Genomic DNA, 24,340 nt, shown 5'->3' on the forward strand with positions numbered 1-24,340 from the left:
CGTCCTCGGATGATCATTTAAGAATCAGGCTAAACGGCCAAGGAAGGTCGGGAAGGGATATGGGAATACTAGTGGGGAAAAAGAATCGGGCGTAGGGGCGAATGAAACTACGGAAAATGAAAGAAAGAGAAAAATGTTCAGAAAATTCACTACGTAAGGAACCTCACTGGCCCTCTTGCTGTGTTGCGGGACCCCGCTAGCCTCCCAGCGTCCTTTGCGTCAACGCTAAACGCTCCCATGGTCCATTGCGCGATACGCCTTGATCGCTCGCAGTGGCGTTTTCAGTTTTCCAAACACTTGAGACGCCTAGAAAGGAGGCAGGTCATGCGTCCTCTTACCATGGGAACTAAATGTGTTCAACCATATTTTAATTCACAAGATGACATAGCATGCGTCATTGAAAAGTTATTTATAGTTTCCCTACTTCTTAGAAACGGCCTTATCCTCATGAATAACTGCATTTTTGGGGCACCGTGATAGCTCTGATTTTCACACTCTTTAAAAACGAAAATGGTCAAATTGTAAAACCGATCTTTCAGTTAGTAGCCTGTGTAGCTCTCTCTCTTTCCCTCTCTTTTGTACACCATGTTGGAACGAGAGAATTATTTCCTCCATTGTTCGTCTTTCTCGTCTAGTAATAAACAATTAATTATAAGAAACATCTTACAAGTGACACTTGTCGTTAGCGATTCAATTTCAAATCACTCAGTCGAATAAAATTACTTAAAAAACTTGTTAGAGTGGTTTTCGTTTGAGTGTCGTAAAACCAAAACCAAAGTAATTACTCTGGCCAATCACATAGGACACAGACAATACATTGAACCAATCAAAACTCGAAGTAATTACATGTGGCTGACGCAAAGCGCGGGAAAATCGTGCGAGCGCGTCACAATTGGCTTTGGTTTTGCTTCTGATTGGATGAAAAGGTGGCGCGAATCTTTTAAGCCAATCGCATCGTGTAGAAAGTGCAAAACCAATTACTTTTCGACACTCAAATGAAAACCGCTCTAATTGGCGAAAATAGGGCCGCCACGGGCATTGCATGAAGTATCTGAATTTGGTTTGACAGAAGTTATTACATGATCTTCAGTCTTCTGTTTTCTAAGCAGTATCAAGAGAGAATAGGGTAGTGCATACACATTTTAATTTTAGGAACAGTGACATTTCACTGCCGTTTGTTCCCCTCAGACAGACACTTTTGCTTTTCGTTTGCTTCAGCCGACGGAAGCCATTTGTTGATTCTAATACATTAACTTTAGACTTTAGACTTTTGTCAAGGCCATTGCATCCCCGTTTAATGACTCCCTTTTCGGCGTGGGAGGTGTCCTTCGGGCTATGGTATAAGCAGAGTTTAACGTATCTGCAGACGATGGTAAACGGGAATTGCGATTTCTTGTAGTTCTTACAGTCGCTAGATGAGATAAAGACATTGTCAAAGAAGAACTCCTAGGCTTCCTCAAGCAAATTGTGTATATCCTGATTTTGATCGCTTTTTGGAACTTTTCCGACCTGAAAGCGTAAAGCAACGGATTTATGAGGGAGTTGAGGCTGAAGAGTAGTGATGGAATAACTCCCGTAAGAATTTCTCGATTCTTTGGCGACATTGTCTCCTTGAGGTCAGTCGTAAGCCAGAGAAATACAATCACAATTGGAAAGAAGAAAAATAACATATTGCTTAACACCAAAATGCATATTCTTTTAGCCAGAGTACCATCTCTTTTTACACCGGCTCTCCTGCTAGTTTTCTTCACAGCGAGGAAGATTTTCAGGTAGAAGGGTATTGTTGTGCAGTATATAAGCATTCCCCATAGCGCCAGCCCTATACTCAGCTCATAGGAGTGCGGTATGTCTTTAACTGGACGAATTGGAATGCAGTATGTGTTGCTATAGTACACAGATATTTTCAGTAATGGTAAGATGGCAACAGCCACGCCCAAAATCCATATTAGCACTGCAAGGGCCACCGCTAGTTTGCGAGTTATACGAATCGTGGGCTCCATGCAATATACCACGGCTAAAAAGCGTTCTACGGTCAGGACTAAGGAGGTCTTGATGCTGACTATTTGGCAGGTAAGCCACATGAATCCGATTATATTACACATGCCATGCTGGATCATCAAGAAGTCCACATACGACTTTTGTCTCGTTGAGATCAATATGATCGCATATAGACTGAGAATGGAGTCACTAAAAGCCATATTGCAGGTCAAAAACATGGTGACATTTCTCCGTAATGCTCGAGTAGTTAACGTGATTAAAACCACCGTTAAGTTTAGAAGGAAAGCAATCGGCGCAATTAAGAAAACCGCATTCAAATATTTATTACTATTGTCCCAGCACCTGTGAATGGGTGTCACGCGAATAACACTGTCGTAACATTCTTTCTTCGTTTCCAAACACGTTGGAAAAAAACCATACTGCGCGTATTTAACCACCTCCTTACTTAATATTTCAATTTCGTTGACCTGACAATTTTCCTCTTTGCCCTTCCTAAATGTTTCGTTTCTCAGGTCTGATGTAGTGATGTTAAATTTGTCCATGTTCGAACTCGTTTCCTCTTTTTGCCAGCTGCAATTCCTGATAAGCGTGCAAACCGAGCACGGTTGGTTCAAGAACGCACCGTGAATCTCCTTGAGGCTAGGCAGTTTTAGTATAGCGGTCGGTAGTTTAAATGTGGTTGGATTGCTTGATATATCCAGATACGTCAAAGACGAAAGCTCCGAGCCACTCGAAAAATTTCCTTCCCACTTCGTGAGTTGATTTGCAGAAAGGTCTCTGCGGAGAAGAGAACGAAATGATTACAAACCATCCGTGCAATAGAACTCAATGTGTGGTGCGACTTGCATGGGGTGGCTTTATATAGCCTCTTTGGGTATATACATGTATATATATTTTAGCTAGCGTTAGTGTAGTTTCTCTTAAAGTTTGTTATGTAAACACCTCACTCGAAGAGCATTCTAACGTAGAGATACCGTAAATATTGATTGTTTCTGTTGTTGTTGGTATGAAGCAACCCTAGCAAGCGAGTAACCCAAGCACTCGCATATTTCTTCTTTTTTCACACGACGTGTTTACAAGGCAGGTAGGGTTACTCTGGCGCTAGGGTAACCCTACCTGAGTGCTAGGGTTACGCTACCTGCCTTGTAAACGCTCAGATAGGGATAACTCCCCTACCCCGGTCAACTTTCCGCGGTCATGCGTGAGCAGTATTAAATCGTGCCAATTTGAACAGTATTATCCAATTTCTGATATTAATTATAAACATCTAAAAAATAAAAAGTTATGTTCTGTCTACGATGATAATATTATTTTCCCCCTTTTTTCGAGGATTTTAACGTGTTTTCCGTAGAAAACTTCAATATTATTTCAAATTTTGAACCGTTACAAAGAATGACACGAAGCTTGTAAAGTTCACCCGGGTGATAGGGTAACCCTACCTGTGAAATTTGCTTGTAAACAAGAGCTAACTTTAATCTGCTTGCTAGGGTAACCCTATCAAAAGGGTTACCCTCTTTCCTTGTAAATAGGCCCTAACCTTAGATTACAACTTAAGCTATCGCTAACTAGCTTATGTTCGTTAGTCATTCTCTCAAGAACAAGGAAATGTAATAAATCACCGAATAAAACACCTTATTTGTGTTTTTGATTAAAATGGTAAATGTACTTACAGGTACTGTAAAAGATTGAGACCCGAGAACGCACCATCTTTGATCACTCTAATATTGTTGTTAGGAATACTCCTACAATTTCAGAACAAAGAAATATGACAATACAGTTTATTTTTCCCAGTAATAAGCCCAACCCGTTTCGCCCACCCGAGCGAAATGTCCAAATATGGAACAAACTGAGCCACCTCTGTAAATTCTCAAGCGAGTCTGTTTCCGCGCGAGGCGTGCAAAATTGTTCGTTAGCAGAGCACGTGGTGGATGAGCTGCTGCTTAACACAGAATGCAGGCATTTTCTTTGGAAGCGGGTGCGCGAACGTTTTGGCATGCGTAAACAAAGAAGCAGGTTTCTCCAGCCCCCCAAAAATACGCCTGCAAAGCAGGCTAGCTATCGCTGTTCTCTTATTCTCAGAAACGAAATGACAGAGGCATAGCTATCCGTACAGGTGTGCACCTGAAATAATGTCGAAGATATTAGTTAAAGGAGAGCTTGAGCAACGACGACGGCGATGATAACGAGAACGGCAAAAAAGGCAATAGGTTTAACTCGCAAAACAACAACTTTGCTCGAGCATCACATTTTTTTGTACATTTCTTTGTCGTTGCACGAGTACGACGTGAAACTTCCTCATTTCACCGGTTTTTCTGTTGTTGCTTTCTATCGTCCCTGTCGCTATTGTGGTTGCTCAAGCTTCCTCCGCTAAAAAAACAAATGGATAAAAGTTAATTTCCTCTTTCCAAATTTTCCAGATTTATAAAGGAGATCAATCGTGTCACTGCTGGGTTTGTGTACATTCTAAGGTCACGCGTTTCCCTTTATGCCCGTAAACAGTCTTTGTACACCTATCGAAAGATGATGGTTGCCCTCCCTCTCATCCTCTGCCGCACATTACAAAAAAATCTAGCTACCCTAAGTGAAAGATGGAAGTCTAAGGCTACCGTAGATCTCTAAATAACACTTAATAACAATACTTACAAGTTCACAAGATTAATGAAGTTCACAAACGATCCTTCGGGAAGAATTTCCATTTCACTAGATAACGCGATTACCCTGAATAACAAGAAAAATAAACCGGTTAAAAATTTAATTTAAAAAATAATAGTAATTGCCTGGTTGAGCTATTCATGTCATTTTGTAGTCTGTGAAAGAGGACATCTCATCTGTCAGCTCCAATAAAGCATCTGTCAATGCGGCCATGCTAAAGGTGATGTTACATGGGACGATTGGCAACGACGATTTTTAGCGCAACACATACAGCGTTTAACAACATTGTTTCGAAGGGCTGCAATATTGTTCCAACATTTGAACCCTGTGTTCCGCTAAAAATGGTCGTTGCGAATCGTTCCGTGTAACATCACCCTAAAACTATTCTTATTGAATATTTGGTTAGCCCAAATATCATTTTGTGTAAAAAAAAAATTTATTTGTTAATTAGAAGATGATGTTTCCTCTACTTTGACCACGGCTTTTTTTAATTTCTAGAGTAAAATTTGCCGACAAGAAAGCCGTACGAAATGTTCGGAAGCTACGATACAACGAAAGCTGCCATTTGCTTTTCTGTGTGTTCTTGAACGTCTACGAAAAAAAACAAACAAACAAACAAACAAACTACCAACAACAAAATATCCGTTCATATCTCAAATGTTGACGTTGGAATACGTAGAAGATATACGTATAGGAGGTGGTTTTTTTTAAAGACTACAATTGAGCTTAAAATCAGATCAGAGAACATTTAAAACGGAATCCACCAGGAAATTGAGTAATTTTAATTCTCAGTGGAGAAAAACCTTGTACCAGAATAATTTAAAGAATATTGCATTCCCAGTTTTACATTTTTGAAAGGCTAAAGATTTAATTAGTCATCTGTAATAACACCAGAGAAAATTTCTTATGGGAGTCCGAGAAAATGAATGTCAAATTTCACGAGAATTGTGAAAACACAGGTAAATTTTGAAAAATTCAAGTAAAAGATGTCATTTTGTGAAAATTGACATTCATTTTCTCGGATTCCCATAAGAAATTTTCTTTCGTGTTAACTAATTACATCTTTAGCCCTTTAAAAATGTAAATTTGAAAGCAATATGCTTTAAATTATTCTGGTACAAGGTTTTTGTCCACTGAAAATTAATTTCCTGGTGGATTCCATCAAATATTTCTTTTTGTGACATAGGTGCGCTGGTCTACTCACAGTGTCTTTACTCGCGAAGGTGGAATGAATATTGACAGCTCTGTGAGGTTACTTATTGTGCAGTTCGCTGAGATCAGTCTTCCTTCGCCTACAATCTCCTTGCACTTGCATCCAGCAGTGCAATTTGTGACAAGGGCTTCGGTGGGCAAAGACGCCCGAGCGATTACGGTCAACAAAAATAACAAAGTGGATCGAGCCATCTGCAACAACAACAAAAAAGAAATACCATTCAACTAAACTTAACTCAGGCTCTGCGGTTTGTGTTATTAAATTAAATCGGCAATTTCGCATAATATATCGATGTTTACATTGCCATCAATTTAAGATTGACGTCGACCAAATACAAGATCGAATAACTCAGTGCGCAATTTTATTATAGGAAAGGAAGTTTATGAACGAAATTGTTTGATCAGGACCCAGATCAGGAACGTTAGCAATTTTGTCACGATCTTGTTAGCACTGAACTTGGAATCGAATTTCTGATACCTCTCGAGTATAGTGCTAGCTGTTTTTGTAAAACACACCTTGGAAGAGTGCCCAATACATTTTAAACAGAATACTATGAATTGTTTGCATTAGAGAAAAAGCATTTTTTATTGTTACTGTCAAACAGGTCGCATTGTTGGCTCGAAACAAAGGAATCGCTATCTTAAGATAGAACCTGAACCTGTTTAAGTAAACTGACCAGCGCTTTTGTTCTAGATTCTCTGACAGGACCTTTGCATAGTGGGATCATTTTACGTTTCTGTGAAACTGCCCACCTACCCCTCCCCTAAACCAACATTAACACCTATTTCTTCAGAATCGCAGGAAGTCTAGTCGGCTACAAGCGGCGTTAAAACTTGCTGTATCAGAAATGACGAGCTCCTACTGAATAAGCTACCAATAAAAGGCTCCAAAAGTGTGTGAGTAGCGATGGTTATAAGGCTGATGTTCACACGGGACGATTTGCAAGGACGATTTTGAACGCAACACAGCGTTGCAACATTGTCGCGACATTGTTTCGAACGGTTAAAACATCGTTCCAGCATTGTAACGTTGTGTTGTGCTAAAAATCGTCGTTGCGAATCGCCTCGTGTAATATCACCATAATGGACAGAATCTTTTTGTCAACCTTCGCAAGTCACTCCTACTTAGACAATTGAGGGAGTTTAAGCAACGACGATTTTGAGCGACGAACGTCAAACGGAACTGGCTTTTTTTCACTCTTCGGACGTGATTTTGAACAAATTCTTGGGCAAATCGTTTCTATAAGAGTAAAGACACTTAGCAACGCAAATTTGGCAGCGTCTAGGCATATTAAAAGAGAAAAAAACTCATTTCCGGTTGATATGCGTCGCTCAAAAGCGTCGCTGCTTAAATTCCCCTATTTAGTGACTCTCTACATCTACATCTCTGTAAATGATCGCATATGTTTTCCATAGCAAGGAGTGTTAACAGTTTAATTTCGTAGTAATTCAAGGTTGCGAAGCGATGATTTTTAAGCCTCGATATCGCCGTAGCAGTAAGCGCTTTTTTCAAAAGTATTTTTTAATAAAATCTATCTCTTAGAAAATCGGACACGCTAGGGCCATGATCTTGACTCATTATCGACTGATTTCAGTTTTTTGCTAATCATAATACTAATCAAGAAATGTGTCTGAGATTTTAGCAGCTATAATGAATTTAAACTGTTGTATATTGTCTTAGATTTCGAAAATTCGTAAATAATTCAGAGGGTAAACACAAACGCTCGTAGTTATTTCTTTGGATACACGTCTCTGGGCAGCTTTTTAATCGTTAGATTTCATCATGAAAATTATTTTGTTTAAGAAGTAGTTTCAAAACTTAAAACAGCGTTTTAGCGGAGCTCCAAAAGGAGTTTCGCCCCAATGAGAAATCAAAGTAACCTAAAGGGTCGTGACGTCAGCGTACGGCGCAAGTGCGTCTGTCTCTCTCATATAAGCCGAGGGAAATGTCACATTTAATTTTTTTTTCTTTTTTTAGCGTGAAATCGCATGTCCACGGGTGTAATAACAAATCAATCTTGTTCTTCTGCACTTTTAGTCTGAGTATTACTTCCAGCAGCGATGTTGAACCGTGTGCAAAGAAGCTGCGCTTCTTTGTTATTAATATTTCATAAACAGACAACAAAACCACCACAACTTGGCCGAGCTTTTGCAAAAATGTTTTCAAAAAGTTTTGATTCTTTTGAAAAGCCACATGGTATCAAACAGTCTACATGTAAAGAGACTTAATTTGATCTAACATCTTGTAGATATCTTAACTGGAATTAATAAAATCATATCTCTGTACGTGCGTCTTAACCGCTTCTCTCAGTATATGGCTATTGCCCTATCAAACATTCTTTTAACTGTACTTTCATATATCCTTTTAGGAGAGATAATTGTCGGGCCTCGATTTTCCGAAATTTTGTCTGTTTTAACCTTTTTTACTACAGTTTTTTTTTCAAATGAGCCCGATTTTCATTTTGCCCTTTCTTGAAGATGGGTCCGATAGGTTATGTAAACTGGTCTCCGACATCAAGTTCAAATCGCGCTGAAGAACAGTTTCGTGTAGACCGGTCTAAAATCTCAAAGTGCCTCACTAAGTAAAAAGAAATATATCAAAACACTGCATCGTACGTTTCCTAAACTTCAAGATGATTTTGTGTGGAGTACTGAAGTGAATTAACGCTTTTACCAAGCTCAATGATATATTTAAAATATGTAAACAAGAGAAGCTGCTGAGTAAAAGCAATCTGAAATACTTGTAATATGCCGGCATTGCGCGCTCGGTACGGCGAGCGCGCGTTCAGCGCACGGCGCATCTGTCACTGGGCGTTTGCATAGTAGGTCTAAAGAGATTCCGGTGCGTGGCTGATCTTTTAGTAGGATCTTACCTCAGCGACAAAAGTTGACGACGTATTTCTTGTTCCCAGATTTAACTGTACACCATATATAGCTTTAAAAACTGTTTTTACACGTCGCAACTGTTTTTTTCTGGAAGGTAATTCACTAGTAGAAACTGAAAGTGACTACAAAAATAGTCACATCTAACACCGCAAAATGCCCGTAAGAGCACGTCATAGAAATAGACATGTTTTTCTAAGAATGAATCGCTTTTTTCCAATTTCCTGTTTGCCAAATAAATTGCACGCGTTAATTTACATGACAACAGCCACCTGGCTTGTGCCTCTCTGCAAAACACACACACACACACACAAAAACAAACACCCAAACTTACAAACTTGCAGTTGTTTTTGGAGGCCCGCGGTTAAAATGTTTATAACTTTTAAGTCTTTCTAAATGACTCTTCCATTGCAATTCTTCCGTAGCGAGACGGAAGCTTTACGCCGAGGGTCAGAAAATTGTTCAGCATACTTCCGGATAGTTTTGTCCGAAGCGCAACAACTGAGAAGGAAAAACTATTAAATAGTAATTCCCTGTGGTATTATATTAATTAAAAATTCATTTTATTTACAACTAGACACTAATTTTGCACTGTCTATGCCCCGTAGACCATAGAAATGACGTCAAATGTTCAAAGCTGGAGTGGAACCGTGAGCAGTAGGTAAGTGTGTTTTCGAATTTTACGAGTACAAATGGAGCGATATTTTGTAAATCCTAAAACTAAAGGACAAGTGTACATCGTCAGCTCTTCGACTTCCACTCGAGAGTGAAAAACAAAAAAAAAAAAGAAAACGAAAATGCCCTTAAGGAAAATAAAATTACTTGGATTTAGGGGCGGTTAAAGGTTAAATACAGCAAAAGGGTGGACAAAATTCAAAGGAAATCAATTTTGATTCGGGTGAGCCGGGAGTTTGAGTTAACTTAAGTCTACCGTGTAAATTTCGTGAGAAGGGAAAACATTTTGAAGATCAGGGTTGGAAATCAGAACTGAGGGGTGGCCGGCACATTGGGCAGCTATATAGACACTACCGTCGAACCCAGCCTTGTCCCTGGAGCAAGTCTCAACATTTTCTCTAAATTCAACACGGTTAATGCGGACACTTGTTAATGCGGACAGCGGACCGACTTGCTCCTCGCCCATTCAACAGGAAAGTCAACCTCGTTAATGCCGACACTTCCTTGTCACTGAACTGTGTGCTGTTACAGACCTGTCCTTTTTGAAGGTAAAAATACCTTTAGGTGATAACTTGTCGATGTTCTCAGCATCACAGCACACCGGATAGGATGATTTTGGGACGTTGATTTCAAACTGTGGCACAAAACGAGTTGTGCAGATAGCGCTTTTGATTAAGCAATGCATAGATGAGCGATTTTGAGTGTTTTCGTAGATTTAGTCCAAGGAATCACGGTTTTGTGAAGGGGGGTTAGAGTTATTAAATTTGACGATACTAATGACCTCATTTATTCCTTGAGTATTTTGGTCGATTAAAAGTTGTTGTTGTTTTTTACTTTAATAACCGTGACCTGCTTTATATACGGACACTTGCTGTGGCCCCTTCGTTGTCCGTATTGACGGTAAATTAGAACCCCGCCTTACGGCCACCCCGATTATACGGTCACCTCATTCTTACGGCCAGTTTTTTTCGGCCCGGCAAAACGACCATACATTTCCTTATAAAAAAAAAACCCTTTAATGGCGGACACCCGCTAATACGGCCAAAAGCCACATTTTAAAAATCTCAAACAGTAGAATCCCTTATGATTTCACCCCGTTAAAACGACCACGCGTTCGAAATTTGAAAAATTAAAACCGCCTGTGACATGTCAGTTTATTGACCTAGTAATCTAAGCTTGTTCCCGCATTGTTTTTAGACTACAGTACACTTAAAATGCACTTGTGGCGATTTATAGCCGAATTTTAAAAGAGTTTCATGTACTGACTGTACGCGATATCTCATACATTCCTGTCGTTTATTAATTTGAACAGTACGGTGCATACGATGCACGGTGTATTCCTGGTGTATCTGTCATTACGGCCCTAAAGTCATGAAATTTGAGCCTACTCCGGTAATACGGCCAATTTTCTTTGGCTCATTAGTTCACTGTATTTGTTTTACACCCTTTTTGTGTTTTGCTTCATCATTTATATCCACTGAAGTGATCACTTTTTTTATTTGGACGGTATCTTGACAAAGGAAGTCTTCATCAACTTTGCGTACACAGTACCTTCACCGATGACGCATTTAAACTGACACTTTTAAAATCAAATTAAAACTACTGAAAAATAAACTTCCCTCCGCTTATCGTGCCTTTCTTTTTTACCTTGAAAAAATAAATAAAGGAGATAAAATCAAACTGATTCTGACATTTCCGAGGTTCGAATTCTTTTTTGAAAGATGATGTTACAAAATATTCAGGATGCTCTGAAGTTATTTTTAAAAATTCTCGATTGCCGCTCTTTTATCCGAGAATCTTTTGCCTGAAGTTTAATAACTTAACATCGAAAAATCGTATGTTTCAGTGATATCTGACAATACAATTAACTCTCTCTAAGGGTGATGTTACACGGAACGATTCGCAACGACTATTTTTAGCGCAACACAGCGTTGCAATGTTGGAACAATGTTGTCACCATTCGAAAAAATGTCGCAACAATGATGCAACGCTTTTGTTGCGCTAAAAATCGTTGTTGCGAATCGTCTCGTGTAACATCACCCTAAGACTGCACGAAGTGTCCGTCTTGGAGAAATGTCCATATTTTAGAGAGTCAAATTAAAGGGAACAAACAAAGGCATGAACCAATTCTGGGTGTCCGTTTTACAGAGGTGTCCGTCTTATAGAGGTGTCGACTGTATTAAAGCAGAGGGCTTAGAACTGTTCAGAACATAAAATGGAAATTCAAGAGGAAATGAAACGGAAGAAGAAGAATATGGATCAAGAGTCCTTAAATCCATCAATAAACTCTTAATCTTGCGGTTGAAAGAAAATCGCGCAGAATTTATGGCATGTTTAATTCAGTTAATTCTGAAGTTTATTTAAAAATGAGAAGGTTTACATTTTACGGTCCAGAGATCACGCTGAGGGGGTATTATCTTTCAAAACGAGAGTTGTGATAAACATTGTATTTCATTGCACCAGGCCAGCGCCAGCTTTAATTTCCCGATAACGTAAATAATCGAACGACTCTCTCGCAAACTTTGCGCGAAAAAGACAATTGTGACCGCATGCAGAACCACATGTGTGTATTACTGACCCCAATATAAATATCAGAAACTGAAGTCTGCATCTAAACACGCACACCTTGACAAGTCCTGGAGGCTTCCGCAAACGCAGACTCCTAGGATAACCACTGAAATATTTCGCGTACCTGTTTTACGTCTCTTTTCTATTTTTACGGGACTTGTACCCCAAATACGCTCAAATCTCCGAATTGCAACCGCAGCGCGCGCTGTTTTAGACGTTTTTCCAAGAGTGCTTTCAAAAGCTGTGCTGGAACTACAAAAACATTAACAAAGATTTCTATTTAGCTCGGTTGGAGTTGGAAGCGATTATATTCAGGCCCTAACGGTAGGTAACGTTAGGGACGCCAAAGCGGCTGGCCTGAAAGTAATTGTTTGCGACATTGCCACGGTCTATTTGAACTAAAGTTAGCTCTTTACTGTTTTTCCAGTTGATTTCACAGTTGTGCAATGTCATGAAATCCATGTAGGCACCTAACCGTGCTATTCATTTGATTCATTGCAGCGAACATTTTTTTAGGATGTAGAATGTTGGCCTCGGAGTAGATTTTTTAACAGAAAACAGGGTTGACCATGGGGACTTCATTGTACGATTCTCTAGTCTTAAGAATTTAAAAAAAGAACAAGCGCTTATCATACGGTACAGATAATCGAAGGCATGCAGGGTCATCATTTACCATAATCCATCCATCGGACAAGATGGGAGATTTTATGTAGTTACGTCGTGATCAACGTTATTATAGGCTGTAAAAACCTTTTTCGTACCAAAAAGAGTGGGCCTGTTTTTGCACTGAGAAGTGAGCTCACGCGAACTGAACATGATCACAAGATTGAGTGATTAAGCACGCGTTCCATTGTTATGTGTCTAAGTATTCCCGCTGTTTGCTTCGTAATACTGTACAAAAACAACCTAATCATCGACAAAATTCAACTTACCTTGTTTTTTACGACATCCGAGAAACGAGTTTGTTATTCCGTACAGCAGGAGAAGTTTTGATAGAGGGCACCAGCGTAGTTTTAAAATGACAGGTAGTCAAGTGATCAATGAACTTTGTTTTGCGCGCAATTACGTTACATGATTATCCCTTTATACAGTCGCGCATGCGATACAGAGCGTCTCAGCACTTTTATGACGTCATTGAAGGGGAAGTCGGAGCACTACGGAAGCCCATAAAGATTTTCGTTATTCAGTTTATTTCAATGGAAAGGGGCGAGGTATCTTTCTTCCTTTTTTTTTTAAATGAACATATATTATTGTATTACAGAGGGAGAAGGGGGCGAAAACTCCTACTATTCAAGCTGAATGGTTTTAAAATGCTCTAGTGTTCGGTTAATTAAAAGTTGCTGAGGGAAATAAAAGTAGACAAGTCTGGAATTGTCTCCGGAAACATCTAAACCAAAAATCGTATGGTGACAATATTTGTTTTGAAACAATTTATCTGCACTAGAAACTGTTTACTTTTAACAGGCCGTCACGTTTGTCTCTACTTAATCAGTCGAAAGAATCATGGCTTTACAATAAATGATTCACGAGGAACTGATACATTTCTTATCTAGTCGAAGGTTAAACTATGCAACCGTTGAAGACTTTTAAACCGTTTGAACTTACCTGACCTCTCAGAAAAAATCCCTCAAATTTATGAATATATGTTATTGGTCCGTTTGCAAAAGAAAACTGGAGAATTGTCCCGAGTTGAGTGTCCGCACTGTAAAGCGAAAGTTTGTGTTAAAAATTTTTTTAAAATCTTATTATTGCAGTAGAAAAACAGCACGAGAGGTCGAACTCGGACAACTCGAATTCCCACTAACTCGAACCGGCTAAATTTCCTTTCCTTTGATCAAAATGCCACTGAAATTCACCCCAATAACTCAAATTCTAGTTCTTGCAACTCCACTTGGATGCCATTCGATAGGGACATATACAAAACAGGGACCACTTCGTGGGCCCGATTGATGGATTAATTTTTGTAGATGAATTTTACCAGAGGCCGAACAAATATTAGGAACCTTTAGGACGAAACTGTGCCGGTCAGTATCAGGGTTAAGGGCTCCTCATATTTTACACTTGCTAAAATTTTTTCAATTCCATACGACTAATGTACAAATAATGGGTTCTGATTTAGTCCGGTGAAGGAGTAACCATCGTTGAAGGGATCGAACAGGAGGAATGGAGTGGGAGGAAGTAGCCTCCTACGTAGCTCTTTTTTTGTCTTCTCGTTGCGTAAAAATAGAAACTGACAAAAACGGCTGCGTATGAGACTACGGATGAAGCTTAGGGGCTGTGTCACGGCAGTCCAGTTCATTTTGTTCAATTTTGCCAGTTACTCGCCCTCAATCGCTATGGAACTTAAAGTAAGCAAAGAAATTACTTGTAAATGACACAAGCAGAGAATCGAGACAAACAAATATCTCTCCTGAGCATTATTTTTCAAGTTGCAAACAGCAGAGATCAACTTTGAAAAACTGTTAGGCTGATTAAAAGAGCAGTTTTCAAAAACCCTTAGTTCAATCCGTTACAATCTTCTTCAGTTTTGCCTATTCGTGGCATCTGTTGTATCTGTTGTGTTATTTTAACCTTCCTTTAATGTTTTAAGGGATCAATCTTAGCAGCTGGGCACAGAACCTTATATAAAAACAGTAACAGAATATAATATACCAGACCTTATATATTCCACTGCACTAAAATTACCCTATTTTAGTTGCTGTCTCACTAAATAACGCAATTAAATTAAAATAGCTCATTACTGAAAGTCCTTCTTACGAACGCCTTTCTTTAACACTTAACAATTATGTAAAAAGTTTTTCGTGTAACAGTTAACTTACAGAACGCGTAAGAGTGCTTACACAAGCCTTTTGTAAGATACTTACCTCTTGTGTAAGAAGGCTTACACAAGTCTTCTGTAAGGACTCTTTCCACAAGGCTTGTGTAAGAGTCCTTACACAAGGCTTGTGTAAGGTTGCTTACACAAGGCTTGTGTAAGATACTTACAGAAGGCTTGTGTAAGATACTTACAGAAGGCTTGTGTAAGAGACTTACAGAAGGCTTGTGTAAGATACTTACAGAAGGCTTGTGTAAGATACTTACAGAAGGCTTGTGTAAGATACTTACAGAAGGCTTGTGTAAGAGTCCTTACAGAAGGCTTGTGTAACGTTGCTTACACAAGGCTTGTGTAAGAGTCCTTACAGAAGGCTTGTGTAAGGTTGCTTACACAAGGCTTGTGTAAGAGTCCTTACAGAAGGCTTGTGTAAGGTTGCTTACACAAGGCTTGTGTAAGATACTTACAGAACGCGAAGAAGGCTTACACAAGGCTTGTGTAAGATACTTACAGAACGCGAAGAAGGCTTACACAAGGCTTGTGTAAGATACTTACAGAACGCATAAGAGTACTTACAGAAGGCTTGTGTAAGAGTCCTTATACAAGGCTTGTGTAAGATGGTTACAGAAGGCTTGTGTAAGATACTTACAGAACGCGTAAGAGTGCTTACAGAAGGCTTGTGACAGATACTTACAGAACGCGTAAGAGTCCTAGATACTTTCAGAAGGCTTGTGTAAGAGTCCTTACACAAGGCTTGTGTAAGATACTTACAGTGTAAGAGTCCTTACAGAAGGCTTGTGTAACGTTGCTTACACAAGGCTTGTGTAAGAGTCCTTACAGAAGGCTTGTGTAAGGTTGCTTACACAAGGCTTGTGTAAGAGTCCTTACAAAAGGTTGCTTACACAAGGCTTGTGTAAGAGTCCTTACAGAAGGCTTGTGTAAGAGTCTTACAGAACGCCTAAGAAGGCTTACAGAAGGCTTGTGTAACATAATTGCTTGTCGACTTGTCTTACATAAGGCTTATTTAAGATACTGAGGGAAGGCTAAGGGTCTTTACTGACGGCTTGTATAAGAAAGCCTTGTGAATCGCTTAGGGTCTTTTCTAAAGGCTTGTGTAAGAGTCGCTATACTATGTGCAAACGCCTTTGGTATCCATCTTAAAAAAAACGTTTTTACGCCATTAGAATCATTGATATATTTTTGGCGATTGAAGTGATTAATGCCACGTGCAAAGTATTATTGGCGATTATCGGTTAAGATTAACAACTGTTCGCTCCATCTGAAGAAGTCCCCCTTTTATGTATTTTTCTTTTTTGAGAACATCTCAAGATATTGCCGATAATTTAGTCGTTTTTAATCCTCCCAAGTTACCCACAACACAAATGATACTTTTAGCTGAGTTCCTATATGCGACTTTATTTTTAAAACTCAGTCGACAAACAACAAATAACAGTAAAAAAGAACTAATATTCGGTAAAGGATTTTTCCCAAGCTCGTTGCATGGCTCTGTCTTTTTTTTTTTTTTTTTTTACCGAGTTTCTATATAAATCTAAAAAATGTTAAATATGACGTTAGAATCAACGTATTCACTTTAAGGTTCGGTTTTTTTCTCTATAGTCCTATGACGTTAGAATCAACGTATTCACTGTAAGGTTAGTTTTTTTTTCTCTCTAGTCCTATGCTGCTATGTTCTGAGCAACGGTATTTAAAAAGATTACGTAAATAGCAATACAATTTTATAAAATCCCACTGATTTGTCGATTACTCAATTTTTCCTTTTCTACATGCATAAAAACAACGTTGTCACATTAATGGTAACCACATTAAACACGCATCTAACATTGATATATAGAGATCAAAATATATGTCTCTTGTGTCATCTCAGCCTAATATTTTCTTAGTAGCGCACTTTCCATATTTTTACATTCTAATTCGCAATCCCCGAAGAGACTTGAGCACAAAAAAAAGCGGTAGCCGTTAGAAGGAATGTATGAGAACCGTTAAAATTGGGCCTCATCTCAGCTGTATTTAATACATGCAGGAACGTGGGCTATTTGACTGTCTGTTAGTAACAGTAACACTATTATAATGATATGATGGTCCCAATGAATGATGCCAGATGAGAAAATTTCACCACCAAGCCTAGACTAACTAAAGGTCGATCTCACAAGTTGCGGCCGGCTAGCCTGTTCCAGGCTGCGAGACAGTTTTCCGTCTTGCTACAACTAAGGGCACCTTCCAATTGTCAGAACGGGCAGACTGTTCCCGTCTTAACGAAAATTTCACTTTTAATCAAAACTATCAAGCCTGATCAGTCAAGTCCCAAAAAGTATGCACGAGGGACATAGCGTTTTAAGCAATTACCCTTGCCAAAAAGCCGATTTCATTTGCTAACTGACTGGTCCGGCAATTGTCCGGCCGGCCAGTTCTGACAAATGGAAAGCGCCCTAAGTGATGAATGCCTCTTTTTAGTTACGCTGCGCTGATTCCGAATCTAACTGAAAATACGAGCATACAATTTAAATCACACAAACTGAGCTACTTCACTGTTTACTCGGTGAATGCGGAGTGAATTATATAGAGTGAATCCTCAATGCATAGAAATTATATTAACAAATTTTGGAATCTGCATATTTAAGCGGAATGTTAATGCTGTGTTCAATAATAAATTTTAAAAAAACATGTAGGTTATCCAACGCTTAATTTTGACTAAATTATAATCATAATCAAAACACAATCATCTGTTTATATACACATTGTAATATTTAAATATGGACTTATTTTTTGAAAAAGAAAAAAGGAATGGAAAGGAAAAAAGTATTCAATTTCCACTTGTCCTCATTGTCACCTGTTGAGATAACAACAAAACAAAACTGTAAACAAAATAAAACTGCCTTCGTCGTATAAAAATAAAATAAATAGTAGAAAATGGAAGTCGTAAATTTGCTCTATGCTTCGCTTTTCACCACTATTGCGGCTCTTCAGGCGTAGTGTCTTTATTGACCTGTTTTCTCTCCAAGAGCAATTTGCATAATTTTCAATTCAAACTTTTATTTGTCGTTGTTTGTTCAGTGTGAAAATGAAAAAAAAAAAAAAAAGAAAAAGAAAAGAAATCATAGTGTTAGACCCGCAGAACATTTATCAATATGTTCAGTATTAAACTCCCACCATTTCTTTTTGCGGGTCTCTGATTTGTTGTTTGTGTACCGTCACTCATTTTCTTTGGACATCACCCGTTTCCCGTTTGTAATCTAGTCCACATTCTGCACACGTTATAACATTCATCACATTTTTCGAGGTGCAGCTTCAAATTTCAGCAGGCCGTGAAATGTATTAAGACGAAACAAAATACACTTAAAGAAGCCTTACCGTTGTACTGTCATTGGCATCTTCGTCATCATCATCATCTTCCTTGGGAATTTTAGGGTCCCTTGGCCCGTCCTGTTAACGTAAAAAAGGATGACGTTTATAAGAGGATAGCCACACTGTCACTAACTTAGCTTTAACGCTCACAGTTATATTACCTTTTGTGAATATTTCTCGATCCGCCTTTTTCTTACCTAAAAAATATAATGATATATATTTATATACACCCATAGTATACCGCGTTTTTTATATATCTGTCATGTTTTGGTTGTCCAGGACAAACTCTACACTTACAGAAAATTAAACATTGCGTGATCGATTTGAGCCTGTTCCAGGCTCTCAGACAGTGGAGCAGACGCGAAAGTAAAAGGCAAGAGAAAAGTTGCCCTTCTCTCCCCAGTTCCTCCCATTTTATTTTCGTGTTCGCACTTTCTCAATTCAGCGGACCCGACTATCTCGGAGCCTGGAACAGGCCAGATCGATTTATGGAGTCAACGTTATATGTGGTGTTAAAAAACAAATAACGCGGGCCTTTGTATCAGTGGACGTCACTTTAAGTCCATCTTGATGGGCATGGTCTTGCGCTCATTTTACATGCATGAAACGGTGAATAAAACACGCGTAGCCCCATATCAGCTTATCATGTACGTTTACCTCCTCCGTGTCAACAACAGTGGCATCCAAAGACTCCTCCTCCTCATCATCTTCTTCTTTATCCTCGTCAATTTCGACGGCAGGCAACTTCCAGAAAAAGAAAAATAGATTTTGATATCTTTATAACTTACAGTAAAAACCCGCGAGTAAGAACCTACATTTTCTGGCGTTAGCCTAAACAGGTTCTTATTAATTTTAAATGGTAGTTTACACAATTTTTGGCTATTTAGGTTCTTAAATAGGTTCTTATTTCTGTAAAAAAAAAAAAAAACAAACAAAACAAAACAAGCTACAAAACAAGATGGTAATCAGCCTATTTTTCAATTTCAAAATGCGATAGAACAATATTATTAAACTTCTTGCACTTTATTTTTTTAGTACATCAATAAATTAGCACTTTTATTTGCACAGCAATACCAAGCTCCTAATTCTCCAAACAGGATTCTTGCACAGGTTTGTCGTTGCATTTCACTAATATGATTTTTCATTTTCTTGGCTAAACAGGTTCTTCTTTATAGGGGGTATAAATGGCAAAACAGGTTCTTAATTTTCAGGTTCTTACTCGCGGGTTTTTACTGTATCACTTTTTTAAACTACAATGCTGATGGGGTAGAGCCCTATTATGTCCGTAAATCAGCCTTTGTCACCAGTTTTTTACGAATTTGCACGTGGAAGTTACGAAGTTAACGTCGATACCCAACGACATCGTTTGTCTCTGTAAGGTTATCTTTTGACACTAAGTCAGTGACCAAGTATTTTTTGCTTACCTTTTTTTGTGCATGTGCTCTGTCGGCCATTTCCTAGAGAAAAAAAAAAACTGGTTCATTGTACATTAGTCGATGGTCTCGATTAAATTTTAAATGTGGTTTACTTGGACTTGTGTACATGTATACAGTTGTGTACATTATGTAGTATTTCTAGTCTGTGCAGCAAGCGTTACTGTCTGGTTTTCGTGAAAAGAAAAACCGAGGAACGACGAAAATCGGGATTTTCGGTTTTGGTCGCGTGCAAAAAAATGGCACAAGAGCCCTCTTTCCACGTTATTTGCTCCAAAAACGCTTGCTACGAAGTACTGATAATCTTGTTACTTTTTTTTACGTTAAATCAATGGTCTTTTCCTATTTTTGGTTCGCAGTGTAGTCTCACAAATGTACGCTGTAGCTGATTAAAGGGAACTGTAAATCAAAGTCGTACGTTTTCTATCGCCTATCGGCCTAGTTTGGAGTATGATAAAAAGCGTACTTTTCAACAACACAAATTGAAGAAGTATTCAAGGGCTTCAAGGAACTTAAGGCGCTCACTAGCAATTTACTTTTCAACAATTAGCACTGCAGTGGTACTCCAACTCACCGACGCTCTTGCCTCCATGTCTTGGCGCTCTCTTAAATTTCTATTTTCAACTATCAGGTCCCTGAAACGATTATAATAGACATAAATATATATTTTGCTAGACCTAGTAAAATGCTTTCGTTTCGATTGTCCCATCAAATTTTGAGCCGGATAAGAGACATTCTGGTCATGTTTAAAATTATGCCATTTGGATTCAAACTGAAGAACCGTATTTCGAGAGATACGTAGAAGGTATAAAATGGAATATTAATAAACTCGTCCATAATATTGTCCTTAAATAGGAAAAGTTGGGGTGAAATTTATCATGAGAGAAACTACAAATGCAGTATCACATGTACCTTTGACAGCGTACGGCCTGGGCAGCCACAATTGCCTCTCCTATTGCCCTCCTCACATTCACAGTCAAATCATCTCCTTCGGAGTAAAATTGGATTGGTTATATTAAAGGTAAGGCAGCGTGGTCGAGTAGTCAGCGCGTCGGGTGCGCAACGCGGCAGTCCCTGGTTCGAGTCCCACTCTGGCCACATCTGGATTTGTTCTCGGTCGTCCCGAGTTCAAATCCTCGACCACGCTTGTACATAGCCAACTGGTTGCATCCTGCCAGTTGAGGGTTTTTAATCCTGTTATGTTGTATTACAATTTTTTATAAGTCTTTGAGTGGAGTGCCGCCCTATAAACTACAAATTGAATGTGCACTTTCCTTTTAAACAAGATGGTTAGCTGAGGGGGGAATCAAATTAAGTATGGTTGGACGCAAAATATTGCTGACATAACATTCAGTCATCACAATTATGTCAAAGGTTAGATTTAGTCCGATTTAGTGTTTTCATCTGTCCCTTACACCAAGTTGACACACTTACCGGAAATGATGTCCCCAACTACCATGTTGGCCGATGACATCGTGGGCTGGTACACTCTGACTTCCACATCTGCCCCGTTCTCGCTCTGCCGCGCATGATTCCCACACACTAAACCTTTCCGCCTTTCCGCCTTTCTTTAACACTTGTTAAGTGTTAAAGAAAGGCGTTCGTAAGAAGGACTCTTAGAAATGAGCTATTTTAATTTAATTGCGTTATTTAGTGACACAGCAACTAAAATAGGGTAATTTTAGTGCAGTGGAATATATAAGGTCTGGTATATTATATTCTGTTACTGTTTTTATATAAGGTTCTGTGCCCAGCTGCTAAGATTGATCCGTTTTAAGCGGTTATTTTTACGTTTCTCTTAATTTAACTGACTCTCAGCTCATGTCCCCTTCAATTAGTTTCTCCTTAATTCCAGACTAAGCCGAACCCATGTATCAAAAAAAAACTGAGCATGTATATAATACGAGGAGCCTTTAATTCCGATAATATAAACTGACAAAGTTTCGTCCATTTAAGCTTCTTCCTAAAATTCGTTTATCCCGGCCTTTGGTAAAAATTCATCTTCAAAATTTAGGAGTGGTCCACGGGAGTAGTCCATGGACAGAGTCCATATAGAGGTCCATGGACTAGATCCAAAGGGGGACCGGGGGGTCCATGTTTTATATACGTCCTTCCATCATCAGCTCTTCTTTACAACAATTAATTTGATCTTAATAGGTGGAACCAACAGATCGCTTTTCAGATCTAAAAAGGCCTAACCATGTTACCGCGGGTTCTGATGAAATATAAAGCTAAATTAAATTTGCACTGTAATATAAACACCGAAGGGCTGAAACCCCCGGCTCAAAAATCAGTAACTTTAGATTATTACTTGAGTTAGGCACACTAGACACTAAGTCGGTCTTAAGCAGGCTAAGCTCAAGTCAATATTCAATCGATCCCGGTAATTCCTCCCAACTGTTTTCCATTTCCCTTCAGAGTTCGAGTTACCGGGGTTCTACTGTAAACGTAATCAATATCTGTAAACTCACTGGTAGCTCGCAGTTCGAAACGTGTCGGCCGTGAGACAGGTTTGGAGATGATTATTATTAAACTTTACAAGACAGTTGAGAATAATGATTTTCTCCTGATACAATAGATTAACATGATTAATTATTGATACTTCCGAACTAAAACTCCTTAAAAGTTGACATTCTAATACGCTACGTTTCCCATGTACTTTGACTTTTTGCATTCATTTATTTTATTGTTATGTCTGAAAACGCAACAGAGAACTCTGATGCAACTATATGTCAGTTGGACACTCCAAGATCTAGCTCACGTCACCCACAGAACATTTCTACAGAATGCTGTTGAAAAGGAAATTTTATAGCAACTTGACGATCTTATTTATACACTGATTTAATAATCATTTTGCCGAATCACAAATCGGGTACGCCCTCAGCAAGTTAAATGATCCAGTGGTGTTATGCAATTATTCGGCTCAGTCATTAGTCAGTAGTAATGATAAAGTTGACGTTTAACAAACGGCTATTTTTAAAGTGAACAGTTATTCATTAAAACAATAAGACTAAAATATGACAAAAAAGTATTAATAGATCGCAGATACTTCTCGCAAATGGAAAAACTTACAAGTTTTCTTTCTATAATTTTCCTGTCTTCGTGAAAAACTTTGTCCAGTTCTCCGATTTCAGAAAAAGGTTAAAACATGCCCAATTCAAACTTTCTCCTGCAAAAAGGGGTTTAAGCCTTACTATATGCAATACGTGCTTTGTCAAACAGTCACGACATATCACACATATTTATTGAACTGAAATTACCATATGAAAACCACAGTAATTAAAATGAATATCTGAGCGAAACAAAGTGCCTTAGAAAAGCCTTGAATAGTCATTGTCTTGCCTTTTGCCTATATACAAATTTTAAAAAGCCTTTTCAGAGTTGTAAACAGTGTGAGGAACAAAGATGAAAAAATATAAATATGATAAAGATACGAAGAGGAATAAGTGCTTGAATATTTTACCTTTGGCTTCTTCCGTACTTCACGCCCTTAACTTTAGGGTTTGCGATGTATCACTTTTTTCTGTGCTTCAATACGTTTTCAAACATGCAGAATATTCGTGATTTAAGCTCAGATAGCTAGCATACTCACATTGTACTTTGATGTGTACTCCCGCGGCTTGTGGCCTTAAGGCGATTTAAAAGGTGACATGTTTTTTAAGAAGGTGATATGTTTATTACGCAAAGCCACCATATTTAAAAGTATAGTGGCTTTGCGTAACCCAAATAAAATTGTACTTGGTCACGTATCCAGTTAGCAGAAGAACTGAGAATGTCATGTCGAGATAACTTGGGCACTTCTCCAGAGGATTACAAGAGTGTCAATAAGAAATCAGGTTGTGGGAGTTGGTAAGAGCGCCAAAGCTGGTGCCTTGGTTTAAGCTTGATAACAGTAACACCCCTCCCTCAACAGGGATCCCACATTGTTGAACACTGGTACAAGAGCCTGCGCACCTTATAGTCTTGAAACGAAGAAGGACAGCCAACTGGAGGCCAGGTAGGATTAATTAATATTGAGCTAGTGAGACTTAGAGGGGAGGAGTGAGTAGGGCATGGTGTTACTCACCATCCCTACTCCTCCGGATCTGAACATTCATTAAACAACTTAATAACATTCGATGAAGCTCATCTCTCATCGATTTATCAAATGGTACTTTCCCGATATTTTAATGTAGGCGAATGTTCATGAATCTCTTTAAAAGCGAATTAGACTACGAGCAGTCCTCATTTTTCCTCAGGGATAGTAACGCGAGCGAAAGGCGAGTGCTCGTGAAAATCGCCCCACGCGAGAAAGGCGACAATGTTTCTCTCTCCAGCCGCGTCTCGCCTTTCTCGCGTGGAATGATTTTCACGAGCGCTCGCTCTACTAAGTCTGAGGAAAAATGGGGACTACTCGTCGTCTAAAAGTGAATCTGAAAAGGGTGTTACAGTACGTAGCTATACTCAAATTATGCGTAACCGCTGTAAGTTGTGATCATTTGAGTTGAAGTTTCATAAATTTTCAGATGCTTATTTACTGCTAAGATCCGGCATACCATATATAAAACCACTTGTAATATCTTTTTGTCTTGTGTTTAAGCTGTACGCTAGAGCTAGCTGCATCAGAGCTTTTTCTGGCAGTTACAGTGGCCAAATTTATAGTGTAGCAAAATAATTCTTTTGGGTTCACGGTTCACATGTCTGCTAACCAAGTGAACAGAAACGAACTATTGAATTACCTAACTACATTCAGTCAGAAAGTTTC

General features: G+C 38.8%; 2 protein-coding genes across 3 annotated transcripts; both read right to left on the reverse strand.

Annotated features, from left to right (window-relative positions):
* Positions 1-233: 233 nt before the first annotated feature.
* LOC140923216 (lutropin-choriogonadotropic hormone receptor-like) lies at positions 234-23,385 on the reverse strand. 2 transcript variants are annotated; one of them, XM_073373296.1, is made up of 5 exons: positions 23,060-23,385; positions 5,855-6,054; positions 4,642-4,716; positions 3,669-3,740; positions 234-2,775 (listed from the first exon to the last, which is right to left on the reverse strand). In XM_073373296.1, exons 2-5 carry the CDS (start codon positions 6,052-6,054, stop codon positions 1,263-1,265), a joined length of 1,860 nt encoding a protein of 619 aa, XP_073229397.1. In that variant the 5' UTR covers positions 23,060-23,385; the 3' UTR covers positions 234-1,262. The 2 variants fall into 2 exon arrangements, with proteins under 2 accessions (XP_073229397.1, XP_073229396.1); XM_073373295.1 differs by lacking the exon at positions 23,060-23,385 and adding an exon at positions 12,921-13,058 and having other exon boundaries at positions 236-2,775.
* LOC140923383 (uncharacterized) lies at positions 16,181-21,249 on the reverse strand. The gene is made up of 8 exons (XM_073373471.1): positions 21,031-21,249; positions 20,509-20,584; positions 20,171-20,231; positions 19,588-19,620; positions 18,821-18,907; positions 18,325-18,360; positions 18,170-18,241; positions 16,181-17,648 (listed from the first exon to the last, which is right to left on the reverse strand). The coding sequence occupies exons 1-8, from the start codon at positions 21,068-21,070 to the stop codon at positions 17,622-17,624; spliced, it is 432 nt and encodes a 143-aa protein (XP_073229572.1). The 5' UTR covers positions 21,071-21,249; the 3' UTR covers positions 16,181-17,621.
* Positions 23,386-24,340: the final 955 nt, after the last annotated feature.

This window comes from Porites lutea, chromosome 13, assembly GCF_958299795.1.
Source record: "Porites lutea chromosome 13, jaPorLute2.1, whole genome shotgun sequence".
Classification (NCBI taxonomy): Eukaryota; Metazoa; Cnidaria; class Anthozoa; order Scleractinia; family Poritidae; genus Porites; species Porites lutea.

Coding starts and splice junctions, on each gene's coding strand:
- LOC140923216 (XM_073373296.1), bottom strand. CDS start 6,054: ATGGCTCGATCCACTTTGTTATTTTTGTTGACCGTAATCGCTCGGGCG. Junction 4,717..5,854: donor CCTTCGCGAGTAAAGACACT/GTGAGTAGACCA, acceptor CTTGTTATTCAG/GGTAATCGCGTTATCTAGTG. Junction 3,741..4,641: donor TTCATTAATCTTGTGAACTT/GTAAGTATTGTT, acceptor CTGAAATTGTAG/GAGTATTCCTAACAACAATA.
- LOC140923383 (XM_073373471.1), bottom strand. CDS start 21,070: ATGTCATCGGCCAACATGGTAGTTGGGGACATCATTTCCG. Junction 20,585..21,030: donor AGTTGGGGACATCATTTCCG/GTAAGTGTGTCA, acceptor TTTACTCCGAAG/GAGATGATTTGACTGTGAAT. Junction 17,649..18,169: donor ATGCCAATGACAGTACAACG/GTAAGGCTTCTT, acceptor TTATCTCAACAG/GTGACAATGAGGACAAGTGG.